Raw genomic sequence first — 11,533 nt, 5'->3', positions numbered from 1 at the left:
CTATATCTATGTATAGCTATCTCTATATCTATCTCATCTCTTATATCTATATCAGGCATAGCTTAGGCTTATATACAATGCTCAGCTTGCTATGGCGGTCAGTGCAGTGTCCCTCTGCGTATACATGACCCAGCTTTACCAGGTCACAGATGCTCTGTACAACTGGATGTCCAGTGCCCATGGTAAATAGGGAAATTATGGTGAAACTTCACCAGAGGACCCTGGAGAAACCTATCACCGGCGATATCCTTCACTGGCCTTCAATCTGGAAAAATTGCATCTAGAGCTTTTTACCATTTATTAAATAAGCCTGGAAATATTAAATGTACTATACTCTCTACATTTCCTCAGTATCATTGCTGTAAGTCAGGGGTCGGGAACCTTTTTGACTAAGAGAGCCATGAAAGCAAAATATTTGGAAATTTATTTCAGTGAGAGCCATATTATATATTTTAAAAGTGAATTCAACTAAATGTCAGTATAAAACGCCTCTGAATTTATTTTTTTAAATAATGTTGTTATAATACTCACCATTAATGCGACTTCTGGTGCTGCATGGATTTGCTGATGTCTTTGTAGTCTGGTTGGTACTTGGTGAGGTTAAGCTTCATGCAAGCGTTGAGACTTTCATCCGTTAAACGTGATCGCAGATTGGACTTGATGTTTTTAAGATGTGAGAATGACTGCTCACATGCATACGTAGATCCAAACATGGTCAACACAGCAATACTCACACGCTGCAGTGTGTGGTATGTGACAGGAAGCGCGTTCCAAGTTTTGAGAATCAGCTGGTCTGCGGGTTGAAGTTTTTTCATTTCTGTCCACATGTGCTTGCTCGCCAACTCCGCTTTCTGTCGTGTGATTCTTTCCAAATCTTCATTCAGTGACTTGAACTTATTCACCCACATGTCTGAGGCCTTCAGGTCAGCCACTTCTGCTTCAAAATCTCTGACGGAGACACCAGCAATGTAACTCAGGTCGGCTGTGTTCAGTGAACACTCGGTTGGATGGGTGATGAACTTAAAAAGACGAGCGTGCTCACCAAATTCTGTAAAGCGTGCTTTGAAGGACTGTAGGAGACTGGATGTGAAGCCAGCTAGCTGGTGGAGATCAAAGTTTTGAATGGGCTCACTTGCTGTGCATGCATCTTTAAACTGGCTCAGTTTTTCAAAATGTAGTAAACGACCTGTTTCAAGATCCATAATGAAGAGCTCTAGCTTGTTTTCAAAAGCAAACACAGCTTGTTGAAGGGATAACACTGTATTTCCAATGCCTTGCATTTTCACGTTGAGCTGGTTCAGATGTTCAGTCATATCTACAAGATAGTAAAACTTGAGGAGCCACTCAGTTTCGGCTAGCTCAGGATGCTCGATGCCTTTCATTTCAAGAAAAGTCTGGATTTCATTCAGGCAAGCCGCAAAACGGCTAAGCACCTTCCCTCTTGACAACCAACGCACATTGCTGTGCAAAAGCAGACCAGGATAGTTATTTCCAACTTCATCCAGCAGTGTTTTAAACTGGCGATCATTTAAGGCTCGGGCAGCAATAAAGTTGATCACACGAATGACCAGCGACATCACTTCGCCAAACTGCCCGTCACACATCTGAGCACAAAGTGCCTCCTGGTGTAGAATGCAATGGAAACTTAGGATGGGTCTATTTTCATGTTCACGAAGAAGCGCCACAAATCCTTTGTTTTTCCCCACCATACACGGAGCACCATCAGTACACACTGAGAGAAGTTTATCCATAGGTAGATTTTTTTCTTGAGCAAACTCCATGAAAGACTTGAATAAATCCTCACCTCTTGTGGACCCTTTTATTGCCAGAACAGCAAGACTTTCTTCGCGCAGTGTGTCATCAACAGCATATCTTGCAATCACGCTGAACTGCGACAAATGGCTCACGTCTGTTGACTCATCCAAAGCCAGGGAAAAGAACGGCGCTGCATTTATGTCCTTCACTTGCGTTTCCTCCACTTTGTTTGCCATCATGATGGTACGATCATGAACAGTTCTTGCCGACAGAGGCATGTCTTGTATCCGTTTGATTATCTTGTCTTTGTCCGGAAGATCATCAAAAAGTTCATTGGCTACATCCAGCATGAACGTTTTAGCATACTCGCCATCTGTGAATGGTTTTCCGTTCCTCACTATTGCTAAAGATCCAGCAAAGCTAGCGGAATTATAGTCACCTTGCCGGGTCCATACGCGGAGTTGCTGCTGGCTAGCTTGCACCCTGCTCAGTAGCTCTTGGGCCGCTTTCTTTCTGCTGTCTCCCGCAGGGTATTTTGATGCAAAGGTAGCATGGCGCGTGTCGAAGTGCCGCTTTACATTCGACCGTTTCATCGATGCAATTTTGTCATTGCAAATTAGACACACCGCAGAACCTGCTCTCTCCACAAAGGCGAATTCTTCGGTCCATTCGTCCCGAAATATACGATACTCATCATCTTTTTTTCTTTTCGCCATCTTCTTTGTCGAAGGGTTAGCTTTGAGCTAATGACCAGGGTTGCCAACTATAAAATACAGAATAAGCAACCAATTCGTAAAAAACAAGCCCAAAACAAGCCAAACACAATCCTAAAAAGCCCAAAAACAAGCCCAATATATATTATATATATATATATACACATATACACACACACACACATATATATATATATATATATATATATATATATATATATACTTAGGATTTATTGATTATTATTATTTTTTTTTAAATATGCTTTACAATGACCCTCCTCCTTAGTGTCCATTATCCCCTCTGCTCTATTTCACACCCCCATTCACACTCCATTCATACTTCATTCACACCCCCATTCATACTCTACTCTAGTTCACACCTTTTATACTTTACCTACACTCGATCTTCTCCCCTGCAGAGTACTCCTCCCCGGCTGTCCAGCAGATGAGGAAAAAAAAAAAGCCCAAAAAACCGCGACCCGCGGCAGACAAAAAAAAGCCGCGACAATTGGCAACACTGCTAATGACCGAGCAGACTGATTCAAAAGGGGGCGTTTACCTGTTTACCCAGCAACGGCCAACGTAGGCCAGTATCATCCAATTAAAATAATGGAAAATTGCTCCTACAGCTAACTGCAGCCCTGAACAGGACATGAGCAGTGAAAAATCGATCTGCGAGCCAGATGCAATCATCAAAAGAGCCACACCTGGCTCGCGAGCCATTGGTTCCCGACCCCTGCTGTAAGTGGAACACAGGAAATATGTGGTTTTCACTACACTATTAGACTATTTTTGACTGTGTGGAGATCTAAGAATAGATAGGACTAAGAGCACTTTTATTGTAAAATAACTAGGGAACAGCTAGTCTACACTGTTAACGTGGATTTGTCAGTCACAAAGTACATGACAATGACTCAAAGTTATGGAACCTGCAATTACCATTACATAGAGAGATAGAAAACACTGTTCAAAAAATCAATCTAGAATTTGCCCAAACCGATGACAAATTTACTCACAAGATAATGAGGCCAATCACAGTGCTTGGAACATAAAGAGACAAATCAGAAAACATCAACAAATGTCACATGTCCACAGCAGTATAAATGGAGCTTACAGCCCCTTTCACACTCATTCTTCCTGGATTGTTGTAGGGGGAAACATCTGCAAGTTCTATTTGTGACTCATAACGTGAGATATCAGTGGTCGCTGACTTGTCTGCACAGTTCACCAGCATTACCTTATTTACCTATAGTTTTTAATGGACTTGTTAAAGGTTTTCTACTCCATTTCACAAACCTCCCCCATCATCACATCACTCCGTTTCTTTCTATTATTACTGTATTAAATAAAAATACATGTTTTGTATTTATTTATTACCCATAGAGGTGTGTAATAAATTGCTTGTTAACTTAATTGGTGACTTCTTACAATAAAACTGAAAGACAGAGTTTCCAGCTCCACTGATTGTTTTCACACAGATATATTATAAGTAATAAATTACATAATTTGTCTTGAAGTCTGTGTTCTTTCTTCAATACTTTAGTGACATTCACTCATCCAAAATGTTCAGTAATGTTTATCACATGTGAAAAATAGAATACAACATAGAATAATATTGTGTACATATATTCACACGATTAAAGTAAAATAATAATGTGAATCTTCCGTTTAATCGTTCCTTCTAGTTTCTGTTCCCCAATGGGAATTCACTTACTAGAAAACAATTAATATATATACTCCTGGTTTGAGAGTCTTTTTATTCCTGTGTCTTTTTCTATAGTGAGTAACAATCTTCTTCTTTCACCATGTATCACCTATTGTGATTGCACTTACTAGCGCTAGAAAAAAGTGAAGTGTTGTATCAAAAAGTCTTGACAATCTTTCTTCCACACATTCACTGGTGCGTTCTTCACAAATATATCAGTTAACCAGATGCATTTTTTAAACATGGGTAACTGCCATATTTGTGAAGAACAGATGGTCAAAAATTGAGATTCGTCAGATCAGGCAACATTTTTCCAGTCTTCAGCTGTCCAGTGTTGGTGACCCTGTGCCCACTGTAACCTCAGTTTCCTGTTCTCAGCTGACAGGAGAGGATCCCGGTGAGGTCTTCTGCTGCTGTAGTCCATCCACTTCAAGGGTGGACATACTGTGCACTTAGAGATGCTGTTCTGCATACCACGGCTGTAACACAGGGTTATAGGAGTTACTGTCACCTTCCTTTTTCAGCTTGAACCAGTCTGCACATTCTCCTCTGACCTCTCTCATTACAATGGAAATTTTGCCCTCATAACTGACGCTCTCTGGATGTTTTTTGCTTTGCTCACCTCTCCCTGTAAACTCTAGAGCACAGTTTCCCAAACCCAGTCCTCATGGCCGCTGACAGTGCAGGTTTTCCAGATGAGAAGTGAAATAATCAGTAGAAACTGTCATCTGTTACAATGTGTCAGTCAGTAATGATTACACCTGTGCTCAAGCAAGGAGATAGGGAAAACATGCACTGTACCTGAGGGGTACCTGAGGACTGGGTTTGGGAATCCCTGCTCTAGAGTCTGCTGTCATATTTCCAAAATGCAGGTATCCCTGCAGGTATCTTGAGAGAGCCGGTATGCTGAGAGGTTTGGTATGCTGATAGAGCCGATATGCTGAGAGAGCCGCTATGCTGAGAGAGAGCCGCTATGCTGAGAGAGAGCCGATATGCTAACAGAGCTGGTATGCTGACAGAGCTGGTATACTGGCAGAGCCGGTATTCTAAGAGAAACTTTATGCTGGGAGAGCCGGTACAACATATTTCTAACAGTGTGCAGGTGAATCCAAATCTGCAGAACATCTTACTAACACTTTGAGATTAAATACCTCAGCACCTGTTTTATGTTTGATGTTGTAGTTTATGTATTTCATAGAATATATTTTAAAATATTTCAAAAGTCTTGACATTTTGTTGTTGCTGTGGAGAATAAAAAAATGTTGCTGTTTTGTCTACAAATGTCCCTAATTCCACTTCTGACTCGTTCATGTTTTCAGATAATTATGGTTAAATTGGTGTGACTTATGACTGTGACACTTCAAAAAAACAAAACATTTTTTTTAAAGTACAAACCAATCACATAAATGACAGATACCGGAGGGTTCAGACAAAAGATTGTTTCCGCATGACATAAAGATATTGTTGTATATCTATACATTTGTCATCGAGAATATTGATCCCCATGAGAAACACAACTTTGCAGGATGAACATGGATGGGAAACAATGCACATGATCCTTTTTTATCATTTACATTAATCCCCCATTATATGAAGATGTCTCTATGCACTCTTTCTCAAAGGGATCAATGATCCCTATTGCAACAATTTCATACAACAGATGAGACCTAGCAATGTGTAATCAGTCTGAGAACTCACAGGAACCCTCTGCTGCTGAGCAGGAGCAGGTAAGTGCAGTAAGTCTGGATCAGTCTCAGAGGAAGTTACTACACCACAGTCCCTATCTTTACATGTTTATTAAACTTCATTTTAATTAAGGGTGTGCACCGGGCACTTTTAGTGTTTTGGGTTTTGGGTTCTGATTAGCTTGAGGTTTTGGGTTCTGATTTGTTTTGCCAAAACACCTGACGAAAGGTTTTGGATCTGATTTCTGGTTTTGGGTTCTGATTTATTTTTAAAAAAGCATAAAAGTGCTAAAATCTAGTTTTTTGTTGGTTTTTCACTCATACGCTATTATTAACCTCAATAACATTCAATAACAATCATTTCCACTAATTTCCAGTGTATTTGGAACACTTCACACTTCCCAATATTGTTTTAAGTCCAAATCGTTGGACCGAGGTAGCTTTCTGGAGTGCGTAGTGGAGTGTCCCCGGCACCCAATTTGGTACCGGGGCCACAATAAATAACCATAAACTGGTCTCAATTCCACTGCACAGCTATCTGGACTGCGTAGTGTAGTGGCCCCGGTACCCAATTTGGTACCGGGGCCACAATAAAAAAATAAAAACTGGTCTCAATTCCACTGCACAGCTATCTGGACTATGTAGTGTAGTGGCCCCGGTACACAATTTGGTACCGGGGCCACAATAAATAACCATAAACTGGTCTCAATTCCACTGCACAGCTATCTGGACTGCGTAGTGTAGTGGCCCCGGTACCCAATTTGGTACCGGGGCCACAATAAAAAAATAAAAACTGGTCTCAATTCCACTGCACAGCTATCTGGACTACGTAGTGTAGTGGCCCCGGTACACAATTTGGTACCGGGGCCACAATAAAAAAATAAAAATTGGTCTCAATTCCACTGCACAGCTATCTGGACTGCGTAGTGTAGTGGCCCCGGTACCCAATTTGGTACCGGGGCCACAATAAAAAAATAAAAACTGGTCTCAATTCCACTGCACAGCTATCTGGACTACGTAGTGTAGTGGCCCCGGTACCCAATTTGGTACCGGGGCCACAATAAAAAAATAAAAACTGGTCTCAATTCCACTGCACAGCTATCTGGAATGCGTAGTGTAGTGGCCCCGGTACACAATTTGGTACTGGGGCCACAATAAAAAAAACCTTGACTGGTCAGATTTTCACTCTACAGATGGCTGATCCTACATCCTCTGCAGCATATACAGGGTGTAGTTCTAACGCGTCAAAACATCTTGTTTTTGACGATGACAGGTAATTTTAATTAATTTTGGATTTGGCCCCAACATTGAATGTAGTTTAATATCTGATACGCATCTATCTGGACTGTGTAGTGTAGTGGCACCGGTACACAATTTGGTACCAGGGCCACAATATAAAACCCTCAACTGGTCTGAATACGACTGCACAGATGGCGGACATCGGATGAATGTCTAACACCAACATAGCAGTTAAGGCCGCAGTTATTTTTTTTTGGAGCTACAAAAAAAAAATGCGTAGCAATAGAAATGGCAGTTCCTCTTTTTTGGAAATACAGAAAGAAAGAAAGAAAGTAGTAATAGAAATGGCAGTTCCTCTTTTTTTGAAATACAGAAAGAAAGAAAGAAAGAAAGTAGTAATAGAAATGGCAGTTCCTCTTTTTGGGAACTACATATGCAATTAAAGTATTAAATAGAAGTGGCAGTTCCTCTTTTTGGGAACTACATATACAATTAAAGTATTAAATAGAAGTGGCAGTTCCTCATTTTGGGAACTACATATACAATTAAAGTATTAAATAGAAGTGGCAGTTCCTCTTTTTGGGAACTACATATACAATTAAAGTATTCAATAGAAGTGGCAGTTCCTCTTTTTGGGAACTACATATACAATTAAAGTATTAAATAGAAGTGGCAGTTCCTCTTTTTGGGAACTACATATACAATTAAAGTATTCAATAGAAGTGGCAGTTCCTCTTTTTGGGAACTACATATACAATTAAAGTATTAAATAGAAGTGGCAGTTCCTCTTTTTGGGAACTACATATACAATTAAAGTATTAAATAGAAGTGGCAGTTCCTCTTTTTGGGAACTACATATACAATTAAAGTATTAAATAGAAGTGGCAGTTCCTCTTTTTGGGAACTACATATACAATTAAAGTATTCAATAGAAGTGGTAGTTCCTCTTTTTGGGAACTACATATACAATTAAAGTATTAAATAGAAATGGCAGTTCCTCTTTTTGGGAACTACATATCCAATTAAAGTATTCAATAGAAGTGGCAGTTCCTCTTTTTGGGAACTACATATACAATTAAAGTATTAAATAGAAGTGGCAGTTCCTCTTTTTGGGAACTACATATGCAATTAAAGTATTAAATAGAAGTGGCAGTTCCTCTTTTTGGGAACTACATATACAATTAAAGTATTAAATAGAAGTGGCAGTTCCTCTTTTTGGGAACTACATATACAATTAAAGTATTAAATAGAAGTGACAGTTCCTCTTTTTGGGAACTACATATACAATTAAAGTATTCAATAGAAGTGGCAGTTCCTCTTTTTGGGAACTACATATACAATTAAAGTATTAAATAGAAGTGGCAGTTCCTCTTTTTGGGAACTACATATACAATTAAAGTATTCAATAGAAGTGGCAGTTCCTCTTTTTGGGAACTACATATACAATTAAAGTATTCAATAGAAGTGGCAGTTCCTCTTTTTGGGAACTACATATACAATTAAAGTATTAAATAGAAGTGGCAGTTCCTCTTTTTGGGAACTACATATACAGTTAAAGTATTAAATAGAAGTGGCAGTTCCTCTTTTTGGGAACTACATATACAATTAAAGTATTCAATAGAAGTGGCAGTTCCTCTTTTTGGGAACTACATATAGAATGAAAATATTAAAAACTGTGGCTGAAGTGATTGGTTTGTTTGGGCCCCCACACAAACAAAGCTATTCATCTCTCCCTGTACAAACTAAACTGGCTCTACTGAGGCAAGATGTCGTCCTCATCCTCATCCTCAGATTCCTGGCCCCCTTCAGTGTGTACTTCCTCATCCTCACACATTATCAATTCGTCCCCGCTGGACTCCACAACCACAGGTCCCTCTGTATTATCTTGAGGGCACTGCTGTGCTTGATTGAGGACTTGATAATTCATTTTTATGAACATCATTTTTTCAACGTTCTGAGGAAGCAACCTCCTTCGCCGCTCACTGACCAGGTTCCCCGCTGCACTAAAAACTCTTTCGGAGTAAATAATGGAGGGGGACAACTCAGGTAAAATAGAGCCAGTTTGTACAGGGGCTTCCAAACTGCCTTTTTTTCCTGCCAGTAACAATATGGACTGTCTGACATGTCTACTTGGATGGTGTCAGAATTACACCCAAAAATAGTATCTGCACTGCGTAGAGTAGTGGGCACTGGGCACCACAATAAAATATATAGAAAACCTTCAATAGGTCTGCATTACACTGCACATACGGCTGCTCCTCCATCCTCTCCATCATATACATGTTGGAGTTTCAGCGTGTCAAAACCTCTTGTTTTTGATAATGTCAGTGCATTTTGAATATTTTTCAATTTGCCCCACAACACTGAATGTACTTTATCTATGATATGCATCTATCTTTCTTGACTGCGTAGTGTGGTGGCCTAGGTACACAATTTGGTACAGAGGCCACAATATAATTAAAAAACCCTCCACGGGTCAGAATTCCACCAAAAAAGGGTATGGACTGCGTAGTGTGGTGTGCCCGGAACACAATTTTTTACAGCGCCAACAATATAATTAAAAAATTGGGCATCAACTGTCACCATTGTTTAATATCTGATACACCTAAATATGGACTGCACAGTGGAGTGGCCCCGGTAGTAAACGTTGTGAGGAAGCAACCTCCTTCGCCGCTCACTGACCAGGTTACCCGCTGCACTAAAAACTCTTTCCGAGTACACACTGGAGGGGAGACAACTCAGGTAAAATAGAGCCAGTTTGTACAGGGGCTTCCAAACTGCCTTTTTTTCCTGCCAGTAACAATATGGACTGTCTGACATGTCTATTTTGATGGTGTCAGCAAAGTAATCCTCCACCATTTTTTCAATTGTGACAGCATCAAATGCAGCGAGAGTAGACATGTCTGCAATGGTTGGCAGGTCCTTCAGTCCGGACCAGATGTTCTCAGCATCCCCGCCAGCGGGTCTTTGAGGAAAACTGAGCTTTTTCCTCGCAGCCACAGGTGTGGAAGAAACTGATGGAGGAGCTGGTGGCATGTCACGGTCCTCTTCAGAGGACAATTTCCTGACCAGCGGGTCTTTGCACCGCTGTAGACTTGTGTCCGCCGGAAACAGAGACATAACATACGCTTTAAACCGAGGATCCAGCACGGTGGCCAGAATGTATTCCTCTGACTTTAAAAGAGTGACCACCGTCGGATCCTGGCAAAGCGTACGAAGGTGTCACTCACCGGACCGTGAGTGCTTCTTCCCGGACATTTAGGAACCGTGGCCGTCCTCCATCCTGAGGGTCTGCGCATGCGCAGCCCTTTCCAATCCTTCAGTGTATGTCCCTTTAACTTAATTGGCAGATCAGGCAACACTCCCTATATTAAGCACCTGTGGTCAACACCACGTGGCCTGATCTCGGAGTCTCATTCCCCATGAGTCTCTGAAGGTGTTCCTGTGTTTCCTCGTTTATTCAGCGCTGCTGATTCCTGTGGTTTCCAAACCACTTCTACCACTGTGGTTTCCAAACCACTTCTACTACTGTGGTTCCCATACCACTTCTACCATCAAGTGTATCATCGTGACTGTTAGCTGATTCCTATCCGCTGCCTCCGTGCACTACAGTCTTCTAAGCCACTTCAACTCTACCACATATCATTGTGACTGTTTGCTGATTCCTATCCGCTGCCTCCGTGCACTACAGCCTTCTCTCCACATCCACTCACCTGTTCATCATCAAGACTGTGAGCTGATTCCTATCCGCTGCCTCTGTGCACTACAGTCTCCAGCTTGCAACTCATCTGTGTTTCATCATCGTGACTGTTAGCTGATTCCTATTCGCTGCCTTCGTGCACTACAGCCTTCTCTCCACATCCACTCACCTGTTCATCATCAAGACTGTGAGCTGATTCCTATCCGCTGCCTCCGTGCACTACAGTCTCCAGCTTGCAACTCGTCTGTGTTTCATCATCGTGACTGTTAGCTGATTCCTATCCGCTGCCTCCGTGCACTACAGTCTCCAGCTTGCAACTCGTCTGTGTTTCATCATCGTGACTGTTAGCTGATTCCTATCCGCTGCCTCTGTGCACCGCAGTCTCCATCTCATCTCTCCCGTGTTTCCTCGAGACTGCTGCTATTATTGCCATCCGCTACTCTCCGTGATCAACAGCTCCTGGTCTACTCTGCTCTCCCGTGTTCCATCGCTATTGGCACCTGCTGGTTGCTACTGGTTACCTCCGTGTTTCCGCAGAGTCCTGCTGCTGCTGCCAGCACTAATCGTCCATCTACTGCTGATCCGCTCTCCACGCCTTCCTGTGTTCCGCTGGTCTCTACCCGCCTGTCAGCATTGGATTCGTGTCTCATCAGCTATCCTTCTGCTAGACCATCACCACTCTCCTGGGTCCTCCAAGAGTCCAGTTCCACGTTCTACTGATTCCTGTGGATTCGTG

The 11,533-nt window shown here is 41.6% G+C and overlaps 1 protein-coding gene across 1 annotated transcript; it reads right to left on the bottom strand.

Annotated features, from left to right (window-relative positions):
- Positions 1-533: 533 nt before the first annotated feature.
- On the bottom strand, positions 534-2,471 carry LOC142139099 (protein FAM200C-like). The gene has a single exon (XM_075196436.1). It carries the CDS (start codon positions 2,469-2,471, stop codon positions 534-536), a length of 1,938 nt encoding a protein of 645 aa, XP_075052537.1.
- Between the last annotated feature and the right edge of the window lie 9,062 nt (positions 2,472-11,533).

The sequence above is a fragment of the Mixophyes fleayi genome, chromosome 1 (assembly GCF_038048845.1).
Source record: "Mixophyes fleayi isolate aMixFle1 chromosome 1, aMixFle1.hap1, whole genome shotgun sequence".
NCBI classification, from domain to species: domain Eukaryota; kingdom Metazoa; phylum Chordata; class Amphibia; order Anura; family Limnodynastidae; genus Mixophyes; species Mixophyes fleayi.
This window is presented reverse-complemented; position numbering and strand designations above follow the sequence as displayed.